Here is a 21,864-nt window from a genome sequence, read left to right as displayed (position 1 = left end):
TCAAAAATTTTAAAAATGTTCAACCAAGCCAAAACAAAACTGGGCCTTCTTTGAGCTCAGTAAGACAGGGTCACTAGTTTATAAAATAAGGACTCTACTCTCCTGGGTCACAGATAATCTAGTGACATATCAAATATTCTCCCCCCAAAAAACACACATGTACTCACAATTGTAGAGAGTCTGCTTCTTTAAAAGCCCCAGTCAGTTAAGCAGCTCTACTCCAGAAAGAACCCTTGAAGAATGGCCACAGTTGTAGGTGGGTCATGATTACACAGGATCAGATCTGGCAGTCATTCGGTATAAGGCAGTTTATTGGGGCAGTTTGTGGAGGGCCACAGAGCAGCGAGAAACAGAGTAAGGGAAAGCAGCCCCAGAACTCTCCAAGGGTAGCCATGAATGTGGGTCTACTAGGCAAAGGCATTGTTTTCACTAAAAGAGCAAAATCCACAGGGAAGCTGCCATTCATGCTGTTAGGGCTGCTGGAGAAGGCTTGAGGCAGAACTGAGACCTCAGAGACACAGAGGCCCAGCACAACACTGGTGATGCATGCGGCAGGCTCTGAACAGGGGCACTGATGGAAACACTGCAATGGTGTGAGAACAGAAGCAGGCTTCTCCAAGAATGGGGGTCCAGCTCCACAGCCACCCCAAGCTGAAGCGGGCTCTCTGGGCAACAGGGAAGAGATGCTGTCTTCCCAGGGAGAGGCCCCGGAGATGTCCAGTCATTGAGGGTAGATGAGAGGAGGCCTGGCTAGAAATTGCCTGGGAAGACCTGTCAGAGTCGTGAAGAACTACAGGCCCGCAGCAGTGGGCAGCTGCATTCACAGTGGTTCACTGCCAAAGCTACCTTTGCTCTTCTTCCGCCTGGTCTTGGTGAAGGGGATGTCAAGGGACTCAAGGCGGAAGGGTCGGGGCTGGGGCATTTCAGAGACCTGGGCAGGTGAGATGGTAGTGTTGTTGCTTAGTGGGGAGCTGAAGCCTGGAGGCGAGTTGTGATGGGCTGTTGAGAAAAGACACATAGGACACAGTGAACCAGCAGGTAGGATTGGAGTCTACCCATACTGCCCACACCCCCAGCCAGGTGGCTGGGCCTGTGTCTGCAATGCCATGCTTTGAGAAGTGAGGCCCGGCACCACATCCATTTGTGTCTAGGGACTAGAAATTTGGAGTTTAAAGGCCTCTTCCTGGGATTTTGAGCAAATAAACCTGGGTTTTAAGACTGGCTTCAGCATCTGGCCTCTGTCTGCTCATTTACACACAGAATAGGCACTATGCCAGATATTCAACTGACTGTAATATCTTGTTTGTTTTTGCTTATTTAGATGTCGCACCTGATTATGGTCAGAGCTTACTCCTGGTCTTGCTCTCAGGAATCATTTAAGTAGAGGGTCAGTGCCCATAGCCCCTATTGCTGAGTGTTGCTCAAAAAGGGGGGAAAAAAAGGCAAGATAATATAGCAGGTAAGGCGCTTGTGTTTGGCCAACAGGGATTTAATCCCATTTATCTCATATAATCCCTGAGCCCTGGGAGAGGAGAGGGTAGAAGAAGAGGCCTGCCTGGGCAGCTCCCCTCTGCCAGCTTCTAATCCTGAGAAGTAGGCATTACCTCTGAGACAGAGCCTGTTAAACTCCAGAGCAGCCTCTCCCAATTGGTTGAAGCTCTCAGAGGGGCTAGAGGGCAAGACCTAGGGGAAACACTCACTAAGACTGTTCATGGTATCCGTGCCAAGGATATTACTGATCCGCTTGGACCGGAAGTAGTTGCTGGCAATGTTTTCACTGTCACTGCGACTGAGCATCAGCTTGTAGCGGTCTTCTTCCTGCTGAGATTGCAAACCCTATGTTGATGCCAAGTTAAGAATTTGGTTTTGGGAATAGTATAGCAGGTGGGGCGCTTGCCTTGCACATGGCCAACTTGAGTTCAATCACTGGTACCCCAAATGTCCCCTGAGTGATGCCAGGAGTGATGCCTGAGTGCAGAGCCAGGAGGAAGCCCTGAGCACCATCAGGTATGGAATTCTCCAAATAATCAGTTTGTAGACTAAAGAGCTGGTCTATAGAATTAACTTAACTGGAGAAGAGTTGGTGGGGGGGGGGTGTTGTTGAAAGGATTCCCTGGAATACTGGTGAATGGAAGTAATCACTCTGGTGGTGAATATGGTACTTAAACAATATATGTATGAAACTATCATTAACAGTGTTATAGATCATGCTACCTCAAAAATAAGGGGACATTAAAAAATAATTTTAGGAGGCCGGAGAGATAGCATACAGTAGGGCGTTTGCTTTGCAAGCAACCAACCTAGGACCAATGGTGGTTCGAATCCCACCGTCCCATGTGGTCTTTTGTGCCTTCCAGGAGCAATTTCTGAGCACAGAGCCAGGAGTAACCCTTGAGCACCACTGGGTGTGGCTCAAAAAACTCATCATCATCATCATCATCATCATAATTTTGGGGTTCCTGATAGCACAGTGGATAGGACATTTGCCTTTCACACAGCTAACAAACATGGGTTCAGTCTCCGGCATCCCATATGGTTCCCCAAGCCTGCCGAGAATAATTTCTGAATACAGTGCCAGGAATATCCCCTGAGTACCACCTGGTTGTGGCCCCCAAACAAAAACAAAATAGTAATTTGGTTTTGGGGCCAGAGAGATGGCTCAAAGATGAATCCCTAAGTTCAACAACTGGTATGGTGCTCAAGCACTGTCAAGAGTGAGCTAGATGTGAACCCCACCCCCAAAAAATAATATGACAAAATGTGAAAAAAATTTTTTTCAGGAACAACTTTCTCTTTTTCACAAATTAAGCTGTCAAAGCAGTTAGTCAGAGGCCTAGTCTGCAGAGCTCTCTGCCTTGCACTAATTCAAAACAAATTTAGGACTGAAATTTACTATCCCAAAAAGTAGTCTTATTGTTGGCAAAGGGACATTCTTTGTTTGGGAGTCACAACTTAGCAATTCTCCTGACTCTGTGCTTACAGATTACTTTTGGTGGGGTTCTGGTGACTATATGTGGTGATGGGATTGAATTCAAGTCAGCAGCTACCTCTCCTGCCCACAGCAAAGATACATTCTGTGTGTGTTTTATGACATACTATAATGGTTTATTATATGTGTTTTATTATATATTTATAATTATTTCAGGCAGAGTTCCACAATTGACAGCCTGTAACTGTAAGCCAAAGTTGGACCCCAGAGTGTTGAGTAAAATAAGCTTTTATTTATAAACCTAAGTACATGGCTTTATTTATACACTATCTAGGTTGGTTTTTGTGTGATGAAGGTAGGGTTTAGTAATTCTAAAATGTTCTATAAAGCCTAAAATACTTTCTATCTAATGTTTATGGAAAAGTATGTTGACTTCTGCTATAAGGATATTACTGCTTTGTTTGGGCAGATGCTCCTGGCTCTGTGCACAGGAGTTACTCTCAGCAGTGCTCAGGGGGCCATGTTGTGCCAGGCTTCCTTGGTCAAAAATATAAAGATATTCTGCTATATTCATCTATAAAGGACTTTGTAGATCACAGTGGTTTCAATAAAATAAAACAAAAGATATTTCTACTATAGCACAAAAAATGTGGGGTGTGGAAATTAACTAAATTGCTTCATACATCCTTTGAGAACTTTTTGATCCAGGGAGACTGGCTAGGTCCCAAGGGATTAGATATCAGAATTGAATCTCCAGCTTCTCCTTCCCCAGCAGGATGGGGTCTGCTCCCAACCATCTTTGCACTCTGTGAACTTTATGACCAGGATCAGAGAGGATAGATGATCCCCAGAGAGACTCAGAAATGTTCCAGGCACAGTCTCTGCTTTCATCATTGAGTGGATGAGAGAAGTGCAGCCCCAGGAATAACCCAGACTCCATGCTCTCTGGAGCAGAGCCTAGCCAGATTGCGCCTCCCTTGGCTCCCAGATGACCTACCATGCCTGGATCCCCATTGTCTGCCGATGAGGGTTTGTGCGCCGACTTATTCTGTGACCCTGCTGGAACTGCTGTGAAGAAGGGCAAACTGAAGTCATGGTTGCCTGGTTGTAGGCAGAGGCCAGGATGGACTTCTGCACTGTCCTTGAAATCAGGGGGCTCAGCCTCTGGTGGAAAAGGAGTTACTTCCCAGCCCCAACCCAGGGGCTGTTCCAGGAACAAGGTGAGAGGAGGATTCAGAGCCAAGAAGCTGATTTCCTGATTCAGGAAAAGGAACGGGGCAGGTGGGGACAGGAGGAATAACAGTGCTGCCTGAGGAGTATGGGGTATGGGGCCTGGAGCTAGTGTGAGGGTCAGAGGTGTCCTCTAGGCATCAGAGGAGAGGCTCTGAATGGCCGCACACTGCCAGGAGGACCTGGGGAGTCAGCACTCCTGTGTGCTAAGGAGTTGCATGAGTAGCCCAAGTTTCCTCCCAATTCATGGAGCAGAGAAGCCTTCTGGGGCATTTTGTCTGGAGTCAAGGGGGGAGCTTAAGTGGAAAAGCACATGCCTTTCACATGCAAGGCTCTAAACCTCACCCCAGCCAGACATGCCATACCACCCCACCCCCATAACACACACGGGTATGGCCCCTTACAACTGTCAAAATCATCGTCTTATCCAGCCCCATTTTTATGAAGATCAGGATCCAAGAGAGAGATGGTGACAATTCTTTCAGTGGGCACGGGAGTTTGGGGCTAGACTCTGCCATTACCCAGGACTATTCCTTGCACAGGAGTAACCTAGCGATACTAAGGAAATAGTATGTGCCATCAGGTATTCAAACTGGAGCTGAAGTTTAAATGGGGTTAGTGGGATTGTTCAAACATGGGAGTTATTCTGGGAGGTAAGAAAAAACACTTTCAGCCTTGTACTATCTGTCCAACCTTTACAAGGTGGTCACACAAGGGATCATAATAAACACACAAGCTGAATCAAGCCTGAAGCTCTCCTCAGGTGGGTGGGTTTTGTGGGGGATAGGGAGAAGCTTCTCAGGTAGTCAAGCAATGCTTAGTGTCCTGTGAGCTCCTCCTAGTGATACTCAGACAGGACTAATAAGTTCTGAGACTTCTGAAATGTGCCAGGTGTGACTATAAAAAATTTACATGTAGGGGCCGGAGAGATAGCATGGAGGTAAAGCACTTGCCTTGTATGCAGAAGGACGGTGGCTTGAATCCCGACATCCCATATGGTCCCCTGTGCCTGCCAGGGGCTATTTCTGAGCATAGAACCAGGAGTTAACCCCTGAGCGCTGCCGGGTGTGACCCAAAATCCAAAAAAAAAAACAACAACAAAACAAAAAACCAAAGAATTTGACATGTAGTGACACATTTTGGGGAGGAGGCTAGATTCTGGCAGTGCTCAGGACCTACTTTCTATGCAGTGTTTGGGGATCACTATGGGGTGCCAAGGACTGAGTCCAGGGATATTGTACTGCTCTTGTTCTTTGAGGCATCTTCCTGGCCCCAAAGGAGCACTTTTTATGTTTGTTTGTTTAAGTGTGTGTGTGTGTGTGTGTGTGTGTGTGTGTGTGTGTGTGTGTGTGTGTGTGTGTGTTGGTTTGGGCTGTGCTCAGAGCTTACTCCTAGATATGCTCTGTGGGAGCATTTCTCAGGGGACCAGATGGGGTGTCAGAAATTGAACCTTGGGTCAGCTGTGTGCAAGGAAAGCACCCTACCCTCTTGTACCTTGTTTTAGCCCCACAGTAACACTCTCTAAGTCACCCAGCAGTCTGTGAGTCTCTCTACTTCCCAGATGAGGACACCAAAGCCCAGCATTCTGCCTGGGAGTGGTGCAGCTACAATTCCAGCCTCCATACATCTGACCCCAGAATATATTCCCCTGGTACCCAGAATCATATGTTTACCATGCCCTTAGGCAGCCAGGGCAGTCCCTTCCCTTCCTCACACTCTCTGACAGCCAGGGAAGGTGGTGGGAGAGACTACCAAGCTCCTGACCTACTGGGAGGCTGGTTTTGATGATGACAGGATCTGGGAGCTTCCAGAAGCCATTGTCTTCATCCCAGCAGGACTCGCGCCGGATCTTCTCCAGGTTGCTATAGTTACAGTCCCTTCGAATCAGGGGCTGCACCTGCTCCAGGAGCTGCTGGAAGAGCAAGGAGTCCCGCTCCTGCCGGCGAATGGTGGCCAAGTAATCAATTTTCTCCAGCTCAAACTCCGACTGCAGATCTTTGATCTCCACCTCTGCTGCCCGAAGCTAAAAGTGAAGAATGACACGCAGTGAGCAGGAAAGACACCAAGACATTTCACCTTCTGGCCAATCCTGCCTCTGCAGCCAGTTACTGGGCTGTGCAATCACACCCCCTCTGCCCAGCTGGCATCATCCCTTCCCTTGTCCTCTCCTTCATCCAGCATTTAAATAAATACAAACTGTATCCACAGTCCTGCAGAAATCAGTTCATTATGGGCCCAGCTGCCAGCTCTCAGTCATTATCCCATACTCATCATACATTTTATTCAGAAGTCTTTCAAAAGTCCCACATACAATGCAACCCTAAATGATCTCAGAGTTGTGCTTCTAAGAGGCACAATAGCATAAACTCTCACACCCAACAGCCCTGCTCTTCACTGTCACAGCCTCTGTTATCCAGTGGAAAGCTTTAGCCTTCAAAGTCATATCCCCTTGCTCTGACCTTGCATATATGCAATATATGCTCATATGTGCATAGATACATGCATATATATTTTGAAATAAAAGTTTTATATTTCTTCTGTTAATTTATTCAATTATTGATTCCATTTTTACGTATGATAAGAGAACTTTTTTTCTTATTTTATCTACAGAATGTTCCTTTGCAGTTTTACAGAAATGCAATTGCCTATTGGTCTTGTGTCTAATCTGCAATCTATTAAACTCACCCTCAAAAATTATACTTAGATATAGTGTCTGAGCCATTGATGTGGCTCCATATAGAATCCTTCCTTGTATATGTGAGGCCCTGGGTTCAATCCCCAGGACCATATTGCTCAATGAGCACTATTGGGGTCACTCTTAAGCACAGAAACAGGAGTAGCCCATGTACCACCAAGTATGACCCAAAAGCCCAAACCCCCCCCAAAATAAACATCAGATATTCTGCAAATAGAGAAATTTTGCCTATTATTTTTCAAAGTAGATGCCTTGCCTTTCACTTTTTTGCCTAGCTCTCCTTGCCACAACCTCTAACCCAATGTGCATTGAAATGGTAAAATAATTTCCCCAAAAGAAGCCTGCCAATTTTACCATTAGAGACTGTGGCATAGCAGAGCTGAGTGGCAGGTAAAGGGACTGCTTTGGAAGAGGTAATGCTGAGAAGTGAAGGAGGAACAGAATCAGATACGAAGTTTGAGGGACGGTTCTGGTACCACCCCATCCCAATCCCCACTAGCGGTCTCTGAAGCAGAATGACCTGTCTAACAACCAGCAAGGAAATGAATCCTGGCACCCACACGGGACTCCATTCTCCAACTGAAGGAAATGGGGATGAATTTTCCACTAGACGTTCTAGAAAGGAACATAGTCCTGACACTCCGATTTCAGCCTGTGGATTCTCTGTGCATGGAGCTCACTCCCAGGGGTGCTCTAGGGACTGGGTGGTGTTGAATGCTGCCCTCTCCCCCACCCCAGCCTTGTGGGGTTCTAAGCAAAGAAGTCTGCCACACTGTACCTAGACTTTGACCTCAGAATTTCAAAGTCATAAATTTATATTTCAGTTGGGTATGGTCCAAAAACAAAAATGGGGGGAGGGAAATCTGCATAGTATTGGAATAAAGGCAAGCTCTCAGATCAACAGAACAGAATTAAGAGCCGAGATATAAAGCCTCTGATGAAATAACAGTCAATCTACCATAGCAGCTGGAAGCATGAAGTGGAGCAAGGAAAGCTTCTTCAATAAATGGTGCTGGGGAAACTACTTAGCCACATGCAAACACACACACACACACACACACACACACACACACACACTAACTAGCCCTGCTTTCACACCACCACAAAAGATAAATTCAAAGTGGATTAAAGATCTTGATATCTATTAAATACATCATGGAAAACATTAGCAGAACTCTCCACAATATTGGCCTCAGAGGAGATTTCCATGAGATAATCCCAACTGAAAAGGCAAACAAAAGCAGAGATAAACAAACGGGACTTGTCAAACTTAAATGAGGCTTAAAAGAGAAAGATGGTCACTCCACTGGGAGAAATACTCACACGTCACATACAGTACAGAATACTAATTTCCAAGGTATACAAAGCATTCACAAAACTCAACAAAAACAAACCAAACATACCTATCCAAAAATGGGCAGAGGAGATGGAAAGGCATTTTCTCAAAGTAAACATATGGATGGCCAAGGGCACCTGAAAATGGTTCATCCTTATTGGCTATCAGGGATGTGTACATCAAAACAACAATGAGTTATCACCTCACTTCCGTGAAAATGGCCTCCATCAAAAAATCTGGAAACAACTAGTGTTGGCAGGGAGGCAGTGAGAAAGGAACCTCATTCATTGTTTGTGGAGATGTCCTCTGATTCAGCATCTATGAAAAATGGCTTAGAGACTTTTCTGATAATTAACAACAGTAATTCTGGGGCTGGAGTGATAATACAGTGTGTAGGGTGCTTACTGGGTTGGATTCTCATCATCCTATATGGTACCCCAAGCACCACGAAGGAGTGATCCCTGAATGCAGAGCCTGGAATAACTCTTGAGCATCACTGGGTGTGGTCCCCAACAATAACAACAAAGAATAGAGCTTCCATATGACCCAGTGATTCCCCATCCTGGGCATCTACCCTAAGAATATTAAAACATGATATGCCCACCACCTTTGTTCATTGTAGTGTAATTTACATAATCCAAAAATAATCCAACTAACAGATGAGTGGACAATGGAATTGTGTTATATATTGTGAGGTACACACAGTGGATTACTACTTGGCAATGGGGAAAAGATGAAATTTTGCAGTTTGCTCTAGCCAGGAGAGAAGTAGAGAGGATCATACTAAGTGAAATGGAGTCAGAAAAAAAAATAATAATACTGTTCATATATGGAATATAAAGAAACAAAGAAATGTCCTGTTCCCAATAAACTAAAACCTGTCTAAACTAAAAAATAAAACCTGTCCCCAATAAACTAACATATTGTCGATAGAACAGTGAACTAGCGTTGGAAGGGGGACGTGGGTGTGAACCTTGAAAGGGTGGGGGAGAGTTTCAGACACTGGGGGTGGAGTGATACAGCAGCACTTTCAACAATAAAACAATTGTAAAAACCATTGTATCCACACTACCTCAATAAAAATAATAATAAAACTTTATGGGCCACAGATGTGCCTTGTTTTTTGCACGTATGGATTACTAGGTTGATTTCCAGATATTTTGAAAAACTTAGAATTGAATAAAAATTATGTTGCACTAGTGAAGGGGGTGTCCTTTATATGACTGAAACCCAACTACAAACATGTTTGTAATCCTGGTGCTTAAATATATTATTCAAACAATAATAAAATGTTAAAAAAAAATTGAAAAATAACAGAATGTACTTTACTATTAGAACAGAAGAGGGCACTACTGAACTTAAAGACGTTGGCTAACCCTTCATTCCAGTTTTCAAGACCTATTTCCAAGCACAGGAAAACAAAAGCAAGATAAATAGAAAGAGCGGACGGATCTAATCAAAGCTACTCTAAGCAGCAGGAAATGAAAATCAACGCTTTTCAGCCCAGGGAAGTCTTCAAAGCACAAACATACAGAATCAAATAGCTGAAAGACGTAACACAAGGGTCCAGCCTAAATTAAATTTCCTTCAGTAAGTATTTACAGATAAGAAATTTTCAAATCAGAGAACCAGAAATAGAAAATGAAAAATGGTCAAAAATGGAAGGAAGACCAGGGATGTCTTTCAGCACTAGAGCACTTGTCTGGTACATGTGAGGCCCTGGATCAGATTTCTGACACTGCCCCCTCAAAACAAACAAACCCCCCAAAAAATTAAAAATGAAAAAACAATAAAATGGAACAGAAATCTGACTCAAGACACAATTAATTAAAAATATGGAGTCTGGGGGCCGGACGGTGGCGCTAGAGGTAAGGTGTCTGCCTTGCTAGCGCTAGCCTAGGACGGGCCACGGTTCGATCCCCCGGCGTCCCATATGGTCCCCCAAGCCAGGAGCAACTTCTGAGCACATAGCCAGGAGTAACCCCTGAGCGTCACCGGGTGTGGCCCAAAAACCAAAAAAAAAAAAAAAAAAAATATGGAGTCTGGGGAGTCCAGAGCAGCAGTAAGGCGTTTGCCTTGCATGCAGCCAATCAGGATGGATGGTGGTTCGAATCTCAACATCCCATAAAGTCCCCCTGTGCCTGCCAGAAGTGACTTCTGGGCACAGAGCCAGGATTAACCCCTGACACTCCCCCACCAAATGGAGCTAGACTGGAGAGCCAGCTGAATGGCTTAATGCACTTTTTACAAGCAGGAGGTCCTGATTCAGTCCCTGGCACCATGAAGTCCCCTAACCAATGCTTGAGGATGACACTTTCCTCCACAGAACCAAAGTAAACTCCCTAGCTCTTCCAGGTATACCTCACCTCCCCAAAAATGTATAGACCAGAATCAAATGATCTCATTCACATACAGGATTATAAAGAATCCAAGCAAAGAAACAATGTTCAGTGAAGATGAATGCTTAATGCTGATCACAGAGCTGAAGTTATGGGAGGACAAAGGACTGAAAGGGTCCAAGGGACTCTGGAAGAGGGAAACTGGCACTTTGGTGGTGAGGATAGTGTGGTAACACTGTCCCCTTAAACCAGTGGTCCTCAAACTATGGCCCGCGGGCCACATATTGTATTTGTATCTGTTTTGTTTCTTCATTGCAAAATAAGATATATGCAGTGTGCATAAGAATTCGTTCATAAGTTTTGTTTTTACTATAGTCAGACCCTCCAATGGTCTGAGGGACAGTGAACTGGCCCCCTGTTTAAAAAGTTTGAGGACCCCTGCTTAAACCATGTTAACATTTCATTCCAGTAAGTCAGTATTACCGCAATGAGAGAATAAAAGTGAGGCCGGAGTGGTGGCGCAGCCTTGCACGCAGCTGACCTAGGACAAACTGTGGTTCAATCCCCCAGGGTCCCATATATTCCCCAAACCAGGAGCGATTGCTGAGTGCATAGCCATGAGTAACCCTGAGCATCACCGGGTATAGCCCCAAAACAAACAAACAAACAAACAAAAAAGTAACTTATATCAGCCAAATCACAAGATATCTGAGGAAGAACCAACTTAACAGAAAACAAAATACAAAATATTAAAAAAATTAATAAAGGTGGAAAATAACCTAACAACATCCAAAATAGCAGAGGGCGTATTTGTGGTATAGTGGTGAGCATAGCTGCATTCCAAAAAAAAAAGCAGAAGCTGGAGGAGGAAAAATGTTTGAGTTTTATGCTTCAATATTTGATTTTTATTCTTGGGTCACACTCAGTGGTGCTCAGGGTTTACTCCTGGCTCTGTGCTCAGGGAGAATCACTCCTGGTGGGCTTAAATAACCATGGGACAATGGGGATCAAACTGGGTTGACCAGTTGTAAGGAAAATGTCCTCCCCGCTGTAACTCTGGCTCCAGACCCTTCAGCAGGATTCTTTACCTGGGGGCAGATGGCCAGGGAGGTGCAGTAGCAGGTGGCATTCAGGAAACAGGAAGCCATGCATAGGCCCTCTATGTCTGTCCTGGCCTCACCTTCCAGATGAACATTTGCCTCCTTTCTGTGCTTGAAATCACTGGTCTCTCGCTCAGTCTGGAAGGTTCCTTCCTGATTTCAGGTAGTGTCATTCAGTGCTTGAGTTTAGGATCTCACACATGCTTGACATATGGTCTGCCTCTTTAAGCTAGCCATGCCACTGAATGGTTCTTTTCTTTTTTTGAAGGGTGCAGGAGATGGGAGTCTCCCAAGAAATGCTCAGCGAGTCCAGGAGCCACTTCAGTGATGCTCAGATAAATGGGCAAGGTGGTTAACTGTGAGGACTGGAGCAGTGCTCCAGGAGAGATATGGTGCCAGGGGCCATATGCCAGGGACCGCAATGAGTAAGGAGTCATATTCACCCCTAACCAACCTCTGTGCTAGCTTCCACTTCTCCTCCTAGAACATTTCTTTCATAACTTCCAAGTCCCACCTTAGAATATACCACTTGTGCCCCAACTCCATTGGCCCCAGGAATATCCGGAGTTCATTTAAAACTCAGCATCTCCATCCAGATGCTGTTTACATGGGGACCTTCACTTTCTAAAATAAATCAAATCATGTCTTTGTGTTTTCTGCACTTATACTTCAGGTGAAGACAGGGGAAGGGGTGGAGAGACAGTACAGTGGTAATACACTTACTTCCTGAACATGGACTTAAGCACTTTGGGTGAGTATACCCAAAACAAATAATAACCAATACAGTTCCACCTGCCCTCCCTCTTCCTTTTTTGGGGGGGGGGGGATTTTGGGTCACACCAGCAGCATTCAGGGGTTACTTCTGGCTCTATGCTCAGAAATAGCTCCTGGCAAGCTCAGGGGACCATATGGGATGCCGGGATTTGAACCACCGTCCTTTTGCATGCAAGGCAAATGCCTTACTTCCATGCCATCTCTCTGGCCCACTCTTCCTTCTGTGATCAGTCACAGCTGTTACCTTACTTTTTTCTTTTCTTCCCTTCTCTTTTCTTTGTGTGTGTGTGTGTGTGTGTGTGTGTGTGTGTGTGTGTGTGTGTGTGTGTGTGTGTGTGTGTGTTTGGCCACATACCAGCAGTGCTCAGGAATCCTGGTGGGCTCAGGGGACCATATTGATTGGTTTTTTGTTTTGGGGCCACACCCGACAGTGCTCATGGTTACTCTTGGCTCTGCACTCAGAAGTCGCTCCTGGCAGGCTCCAGGGACCATATGGAATGCTGGGGATCAAACCTGGGTCCATCCCAGGTCAGCAGCATGCAAGGGAAATGCATTAGTGCTATGCCATCACTCCTGGGGGGGCCATATTGAATGCCAGAACCTGGGTAGGCCATGTGCAAGATAAACACCCTACCTGCTGTAGTATTGCTCTGGCTCAATTACTTGTTTTTTTATTGTATTTCTAACTTGCATACTCACCCCCATTGGGACACAAGCTCCAGGTGTAGGCCTGCAGTACATCTGCCCAGAACTACAGCTACCAGGCTGCGCACGCACACGTGCACACACACACACACACACACACACACACACACACATGCGTGCGCGCGCGTACACACACACACCATTAAATAAATGTGCTGGAGTGGGAGAAGAGGGCAGAGCAGTGGCTGGGTGGTGAGTGAGGTGTGGATTAGATACCTAGCACCACTCCATGCATTGAACACAATCCTGGCAGCACTGAAGTTCTCAGGTCTTCAAATAATTTTTAGTTGTATCTAACAGGTGTGTCCAAACACCACAACCCACAGAAAAAGACATGCAAGCATCATAGTCTGGAGTCTGAATGCAAGCCATGACCCCATGAATGGGTGCCATGACCCCAAGAATGTGCCCCCCTCAAAGAGCACATGCACAAGCACTTCATCTAAAGAAGGGCCAATCAGATGGGCCCCACACTAAGCATGTGGGTCCTGGCCCCTACCACATCACTGGAATAAAGGGAGGGCAGTGAAGCATGGCAGGAGAGTGAGCTGGATCTGGGTGCTGAACCCTGGGCCTACCTTCATCTGCATCTTCTCCAACAACTTGTTCTTAGCCCACACTTCCTCCTGGATGGAGTCGTAGACTTTGAGCAGCACCCAGTCACCGCTGTCCTCGTCCAAGTTCTGCAGGGCTGCCACCAGCTGCTTTTTGCGCTCGTCCGCGTACCGCTTCCGCCGCCTGTGCTTCTCCTTCAGGTCCTTGTTCTTGGCCTGCTCCCCACCAACCACCTGCTGCTCCAGCAGCTGCAAACTGTCAGTATGGAGGAGAAAGCAAGCATGACAATAGCTGCCCATCACTGAGCCCTGCTATCCCCTGCATGTCCCTGCATGTACTCCCCTGAACTTCCCAATGTCCCCCTACCCAGAGATAGGCAAAGAGGCATTGGGAGGAGCCTACTTGGGATGCCCATCTCAGCCCTAAGCCCGCTGTCCCATCCCAGATACAAATGCTGTCTGGGCTTAAAGCAGCATTGTTGTGAGCTCATGCATGCTCACACCAGCAGCTCTGGGATAAACAGAATTTCACGAGCAATGTTTGCTGTCCAATCAGGACCAGGTAGGGGATGTGTCAGGGATTTCTCAGCCTGGGACAGACAGTGGATGTGAGAACAACTCCTGAGAGCCTATCTGTTGGAATGAGTGCCCTAAGGAGGGACCAAAGACGGTGGTAGACAGACACTGGCACTCTATGAGTGGGTTTGCAATGGAAGCATTGTAATTCTAAAGAATTCATAATAGTGGGGCTGCATTTTGTAAACTAAAAAAAAAAGGTCAGGAACAGTTCTATCTGAAATGTTCTTGTTTAGTGTTTCGCCCTTAAAAGACATCCATTGGGGCCGGAGAGATAGCATGGAGGTAAGGCATTTGCCTTTCATGCAGGAGGTCATCTATTCGAATCCCGGGTCCCATAAGGTCCCCCGAGACTGCCAGGAGCAATTTCTGAGCCTGGAGCTAGGAATAACCCCTGAGCACTGCTGGGTGTGACCCAAAAACCACAAAAAAAAATAAATTAAATAAAATAAAAGACATCCATTGGAGGAGTGGATGTGCAGAGAGAGCACAGAGGGTAGGGTGCTTGCCTTGCATGGGATGACCCAGTTTCAAACCCCAGCATTCCATATGGTCCCTCAAGCACCACTAGGAGCAATTTCTGAGTGTTGAGTCAGGTATTATCCTGGAGCGCCACTGGGTGTGGCCCCAAAACCAAACCAAATAAACAAACAAAAACAGCAACAAGGGTACAAGGTTTCGGTGGTTGGGTGGTAGGCTGACTTAGTGGAAAGGTGACCCCACCATCACCTTCATTTACAGAGATGTGGAGTCACTTACACACAGATGCCCCGCAAGTAAGGACAGCCCTAATCCCACCCACAGAGCTCCCCCCAAAGGGTATTTGTCAGATAGGAGCCCTGAAGCCTGAGTTGGGTCTGGCAGGGGTGAGGGAAGGCCCTTCCTTCCTCCTTCCAGGGTCTGGTGATGCCTGATTCCCAGCTTAGTGCTTACCGGGCAAGCACCTGCTGCTGGTCCATCGTAAGAACCAGGTCGTTGGTCACAGCCACCTCCATGCCCACACTGTCCTTCTTCTCGCTCAAGGTGGGCTGGGGCAGCATCTCTACCCCTGAGCCAGGGTCTGCTGTCACCTCGAGCATTTTCTGGCCCTGATCTGTCTCCTGCACACAGAGAAACCAAGATGGACGTCCTTGCAAGTTCATAGCAGTTTTTACTAAGATAGGATGTCCCGGTCTCCCAAAACCTGGTGATCTCCTATCTGCTCAGAGGTATCCAATTCTTAGTACCACCACTTCCACCAACACCCCAATCTCTCTCTCACCCCCTCACCATCTAGAGCAGCCAATGGCTTCCTTTATATTTTTTTGAGGGGTGGTGAGGGGTCATATTCATAATGCTCAGGGGCTACTCCTGGCTCATGAGGTGCTTCTGGCAGAACTTGAGAAAACAGACGGTGCCAGAGATCAGACCCAGGACCCCAGCATACAAACTACATGCCCAGCAGGGCAGATTTCTTGAAATCCGAATTAAACCACAGCCTGGTGTGCAAGCATCAGGTTACCTAACATGTGTGGCTTCAGCTGGTACCACAGCTGGAAACATGTAAGCATCACAACCGGACATGCCTGAGCCCTCACCACTCAACAGTAATGATGACAAAGGGCAGGGAGGAGGGAACCAGAGATATACAGATGGATCCCAATCCCTTCTTGGCTACACCTCTGTGAGGATTTCTATGCCATCTGCAGGAAAGCAGGTTTCTGTTGCTGGAACCCGCTGGAGCCTGCTCTGAGCTTTCCTAGTCTCCCCTCCAGCACCGCCAACATTGCCTACTCTGTGCTCGTTTTTTTACTGAAAGTCAAAATCTTTCCAGCCATGGGACTGGGACACCTGCTCATTCTGTCTGCTTCATGCCTTCCCTCCTGGACTCTTATCTCCGTTATCACCTTGTAGCCAGCGGTTCCTGTCACCCCAAGATCCCTATCACACCAGTGCACAGGACAAGTGCTGGTCCACAGGGGTGAAAAGGCTGAGAAGTCCTGCTCTGGATTAAGATGCTGAGCTCAGGGGCCGGAGAGATAGCATGGAGGTAGGGTGTTTGCCTTGCATGCAGAAGGATGGTGGTTCGAATCCTGGCATCCCATATGGTCCCCTGAGCCTGCCAGGAGTGATTTCTGAGCATAGAGCCAGGAGTAACCCCTGAGAGTTACCGGGTATGACCCAAAACAAAGCAAAACAAAACAAAAAAAGATGCTGAGCTCGGGACTGTTTGAGTCTCTGGCTCGGGAATGGCCTTCTCTGAACATCAGGAGTAAAAGATATAATTCCTTGGATGGGCGCTTTGTACTGGATCCGAGAAGCTAGAGGACTGGGGTGGGCGTGTCTGTATCATGGAGGAGACAAGCAGGGGAATCACAGCAAAAAACAGGCACTGGGTTCCCCTCCTGGAACTAGGGTGAGGCTAGGGAGCTACACACAGTTCTGGGCAGGTTGTCAGCTGCCTCGACATCAGACCTGATGTCATGGCTCCAGCTGACCTGTCAGGGAAGGGTACTTGCAGGAGAATAGGGTGTGGGAGGAAGAATACCACTAGGGACCACAATTACTCTCTGGAACAAACCCTTTCAGCTGCCCTCTGCTGATCTACATTCCCCCCTTGCCTTTCTACCTGAAACAGAAGAAAAGGGGCTGGAGAAGGAAAGAAGAGGTGAGGGAAGAGACTTGAGACAATATAGCAGGCAAAATGCTTGCCTTGCTGGGTTCTGTCCCAACTGCTACAAACAGTTCCCTGCCAGGAGTGACCCTGAGTGCAGAGCACAGAGTTATGAAAACTGTTGAGTATGGTCCAAAAGCAAATGAGGAGAGAGCAAGGAAGAGAGAGGAAAGAGGGAGAAGGCAAATGGGACCTGTCTTGAGTAAGTGCCCGCTACTACCCATAGGATGCCATCGGTCCCTGCAGAACTGCCCCTGACAGTTGGGGGGAGGAGCACAAGGATCCCCATGTGAGACATGAAGAAGCTGAGGCCTGGGAAGTGACTGCTGCTCACTGTAACACAATTCAGGAAGAACCAGAGCTAGGGTGTAAGTCCAGATGCGAAGCAAAGTCTGTACTTCATAGAGAGAGGAAGAAACATAGACACGTAGAAAGGATGAAGATTAAAAGTGAATCGGGGCCGGCGAGGTGGCGCTAGAGATAAGGTGTCTGCCTTGCAAGGGCTAGCCAAAGATCAGGACCATGGTTCGATCCCCCGGTGTCCCATATGGTCCCCCTAAGCCAGGGGCAATTTCTGAGCGCTTAGCCAGGAATAACCCCTGAGCACCAAACGGGTGTGGCCCGAAAAAAAAAAGTGAATCTCGGGGACCGGAGAGATAGCATGGAGGTAGGGCATTTGCCTTGCATGCAAGAAGGACGGTGGTTCGAATCCTGGCATCCCATATGGTCCCCTGAGCGCTGCCAGGTGAGGCACCCCCCCCCCCAAAAAAAAAAGTGAATCTCCAGAATCTCCAGATCTCCAGAGAAATGGCACATGGTACAACAGTGGGGTGTTTGCCTTGCACGCGGCCGACCTGAGACAGACCCGGCTTCAATTCCTGGCATCTTATATAGTCCTCTGATCCTGCCAGGAGCAATTTCTGAGCACAGAGCCAAGAGTAACCCCTGAGCACTGCTGGGTGTGGTCCAAAAACAAACAAAAAATAAAGTGAATCTCGGGGCTGGAGCGATAGCACAGCCAGTATTTGCCTTGCACATAGCCAACCTGGGTTTGATCTCTGTATAATCCCCAGGGCCTGCCAGGAGTAATCCCTGAGCACCATTGGGTGTTCCCCCCAAACAACAACAATAACAACAACAACAACAAAAGAACCAAGGTAGACTGGAACAACTGTACTTCATAAAGAGCATTTGCCTTGCAAAAATAAAAATAAAAAAATTGACTTGGGTTCTATCCTTGGCACCCAAGCCTACCAGGGGTAACCTTGAAAACTGCCAGGTGTAGCCCCAAAACAAAATAAACAGAAAAGGAACAAAGAGAGAAAAGAGGAAAAAATTAAAGAACTAGATAACTAGTCCACAGGTTAAAGCTCTAGCCTTACCAGCAGCCAGCCAGGGTTCCATCCCTGGTACCACATATGGCCTCCCCAAGCATTGTCAGGAGTGCCCCCCTGAGCACCATAAAAATGGCCCCCAAACCAAAAAATCTTATTTTTAAATACAAATGAAGTTGAAAAGAAAGACAATGTTGGGCAAGGGACCAGGTGGAAGAAGAGCAGCATGGCAGGATCTGGGAGTCCCTAAAAGGACCTCTATAGCCCCACCTCTACACTGCACTGAGCCCAGGAAAACAGATGGGCTGATCCAGGTCTCCTTTGGCAGGTCAAGCGCATTGTAACCACGGCAACCGCCAAAGCTCCCTGAGCTGGTGCCCAACATTAGCTTGGTCTGCTGCCTCTCCTCACTCACACAGTGCTAGAAAGAATTATTGGCCCAGAGTTGCCTCCCTGAACTGGGCTGAGAGAGGAAGGAGGGCCCAGGTCAACTGAGGGAACACAGCTAAAGGCCCAGTGCCCCCCCACCCCCAGCACTGGTGCCTGCTGGGGTTTTGCAGGTCCTTTAGCACAATGTCAGCTACCTGCAAGGGTTCATCCTCCGGAGGCATGTCTGGGTCAGTCACCAAGGTGGGATGCTGGGTTTCCATCATGGCAAACAGGTTGGACTGCTCCAGAGCCGACTGCTGCTGTTGCTTTTCCTGGAAGCAGGGATCCCCTTCCAGCTGGGGCTTCCCAACCTCCGGGCAGAGAGACTGGTCCAGGTAGGATTTGCTCATGGCCTCCATTTCAGGCCCCAAGAGGGCCCTGGACTGACCAGGTTCTTCAAGCGTGAAAGACTTTCCCATCCCAAATGATTCCTGTGAAATGGACGCCACCTCGGTCTTGCCGATGAGACCACTGGGCAGCGAGTCAACCATGCTATAGTTCTCAGGCTTTACAACCATCTCGAACTGGAAAGTGGGACAATACTCTGACCTGCTGGCAAACTCTGTCCTGAACATGACCTTGGGCTGGGAGAGAGCTTCCGCCTTCAGCATAGCCTCTGCAAACAAGGGTCTCCTTTAGCATCCAAAGGGTTAGATCCAGGATACACTTCCCAGGAAGTGGGCCCGAAGTCTGTCATCTTTAAGCAACCCAGCTTAAAGTGAGAGCTACCCAGCATCTCCCCTTCCCCATATTGAGAAAGACACTGGGGTTCCCATCTCGAACCACTGTCTTCTTCATATCCACACACCATCTTCATCTACCTTTTCCAGGAAGCCTTCCCTGAGGAAGGTTCTCCATTCTCTGGCCAATCTAACCAACAAATTCTGGGCCCTTTCAACCCCACCATAGGAGGCTCCTAAAGTATAAACTGTCTGCCTGGGGCTCTTAGTGCCTCGAAGGCTGAAGGTTCTTGAGCAACAGATCTCACACCTAAGAGTTCCGGGCAGCCCCCTCTGGAGTGGTCAGTTCAGAGCATTTGTCCAAGGGATGTTAGATCCATGGGGTTGAAATGTGTGACCACAGACAAGTTATTTCTCCCTCTCTGTTTACTTATCTATAGAATAAGGATAATTGGAGCCAGAGAGATAGTACAGGGGTCAGCCACATGCAAGATAAGGGCCTTTACCCTGTATTAGCTCTCTGGTCCATAGTGTGACTAACCCACATTGAGCCTGTATCTCTGTCAGCCAATAACTATGAGAAGGAAGGCAAGAGCCTCTCCACCCTCCCGCTATGGCCCCTGTGACAGCATAGTTCCCACCTGTCTCCTGGCGCAGGCTCTCCTCCAGAGTTGACAGCTTCACGTCATAGGAGTTACGCATGGCAGTGAGGTCCTCCTCCAGCCGGGCCCTGGACTCCTGCTCTGCCTCATAGTCAGCCTTCAGCTGAGCCAGGCGTGCCTCGTATTCCTAGGGAGAAGGGCAGGGGACAGAGCAGTGAGCAGAATGTTACCAACATTTCAAACCATGACTGCCAATCTTGCTTTGGTTAATCAAGCCAGCCACAAAATAGCAATAAACCCCAAAAATACGTTGAAAATACCCAACTCACACTCAGATGGTTGCAGGCTAGCTAGTGATCATCTGATTTTTTTGTGCTTTCAACGTTCCTGTATTAGATGGCAGAAGGCGCCCACATCCCCATGTCTATTCTGACCACGCATAAACTTCAGGCCACAAACAACAAAACTGTGCACTTTCATTCATTTTCTCTCTTCATCTTTGCTTCCACCACCAATGCCGGCCCAAACAGCCTCCTATTGGGTCCCCCATCTCTTTCTTACCCCTACCTGCTGGGTGTGGCCAAAAACAAAAACAAAACCAGACAAACAAAAGAAATGTTCCAGGGTAGGAAAGAAACTTGGCTGTGCTTTCTGGAGTTGTGTCCACTCAGCAAGTCAATGAGGAGGAAACAGACAACCCATAAACCTCGCACCCATGAACCCTACCATCACTGGCCAGCCAGTGTTTCCTCTCCTGATGACCAGCTACAGTGGGGGGGGGGCAGAACTCCAATTATACACCAGCCAGGTGCCTGCACCAACAACCATCCCAGTGCCAGGCCAACCTTCGGCCCATAGTTATGTAGCAGACATCCCTCCTTGTAAGGTAGCACTCCAAAACCCACTCTGAATCCCAAAACTGAGTCTTCTCATTCTGTGATCTGTGACCTAGCTATTCACAGGTCTCTACCTGACACCTGGTTCTGCTCCACAATGGCTCAAACCAGTAGAGAGAACATCAATACTTCCAGAACCTTCCCAGGGGCCAGGATGTGCCTACAGAGGCCACATAAAGTTTCTTCCTGAACAGGGGGCTGGAGAGATAGCACAGAGGTAGGGTGGTTGCCTTGCAAGCAGCCGATCCAGGACAGATGGTGGTTCGAATCCCAGCATCCCATATGGTCCCCTTGCCTGCCAGGAGCAATTTCTGAGTGCAGAGCCAGGAGTAACCCTAAGCTACTGCCAGGTGTGACCCCACCCCCAACCCCCCAAGAAAATGTTTCTCCCTGAACAACAGAAGCCAGGCAGCAGCCATCCCATGGAGTCTCTGATTTTCAGGACTGATCTTCAGGACTGAGAGCTCTAGGCTTTACCCAGCCTGAACCCAGAGGTGAAGAAGCCCCAGGACCTGACAATCTAGCTCTGTCTAGGGTTTAGACAGGAGTGAGGGAGACATAAATTTAGCCAACCTCCTGAGGTCATTGGTGAGCTGATGAGGATCAGGCCCCCTGCAGGTGGTCCCTGCCCATATTTCTTTTTTTCTTTTCTTTTCTTTCTTTTTTTTTTGGTTTTTGGGTCACACCCAGCAGCACTCAGGGGTTACTCCTGGCTCTACACTCAGAAATTGCTCCTGGCAGGCTTGGGGAACCATATGGAATGCCGGGATTCGAACCACCATCCTTCTGCATGCAAGGCAAAAGCCTTACCTCCATGCTATCTCTCCAGCCCCAAGCCACCACCCACCAAACAAGGACAGCAGGGCTCAGCACAAATAGAATCAGGAGCTGAGAGGAGCCCAGGCTGGAAGTTGGAGATGTGCGCGTGCACACACACACACACACACACACACAAACACACACCCCGAATGTGCCAGGTGACAGCTCTTTATGGTGAACTAACATCCTATTTCCCTACTGCTCCAGCAGGTT

The 21,864-nt window shown here is 47.7% G+C and overlaps 1 protein-coding gene across 1 annotated transcript in view; it reads right to left on the bottom strand.

The window, feature by feature from the left end:
* Positions 1-293: 293 nt before the first annotated feature.
* KIF17 (kinesin family member 17) overlaps positions 294-21,864 on the bottom strand; it is a 40,224-nt gene continuing 18,653 nt past the window's right edge. The window contains exons 7-14 of the mRNA XM_049772152.1: positions 19,976-20,123; positions 18,810-19,270; positions 15,172-15,338; positions 13,687-13,918; positions 5,924-6,182; positions 3,927-3,997; positions 1,701-1,818; positions 294-999 (exon numbers count right to left, since the gene is read on the bottom strand). Of these exons, the coding sequence (XP_049628109.1) occupies positions 821-999; positions 1,701-1,818; positions 3,927-3,997; positions 5,924-6,182; positions 13,687-13,918; positions 15,172-15,338; positions 18,810-19,270; positions 19,976-20,123 (1,635 nt within the window). The 3' untranslated portion in view covers positions 294-820. The remainder of the gene's footprint in view (positions 1,000-1,700; positions 1,819-3,926; positions 3,998-5,923; positions 6,183-13,686; positions 13,919-15,171; positions 15,339-18,809; positions 19,271-19,975; positions 20,124-21,864) is intronic.

The sequence above is a fragment of the Suncus etruscus genome, chromosome 4 (assembly GCF_024139225.1).
Source record: "Suncus etruscus isolate mSunEtr1 chromosome 4, mSunEtr1.pri.cur, whole genome shotgun sequence".
Lineage (NCBI taxonomy): Eukaryota > Metazoa > Chordata > Mammalia > Eulipotyphla > Soricidae > Suncus > Suncus etruscus.
Note: the sequence above shows the minus strand (reverse complement) of the source record. Positions and strands in the feature narration are given on the sequence as shown.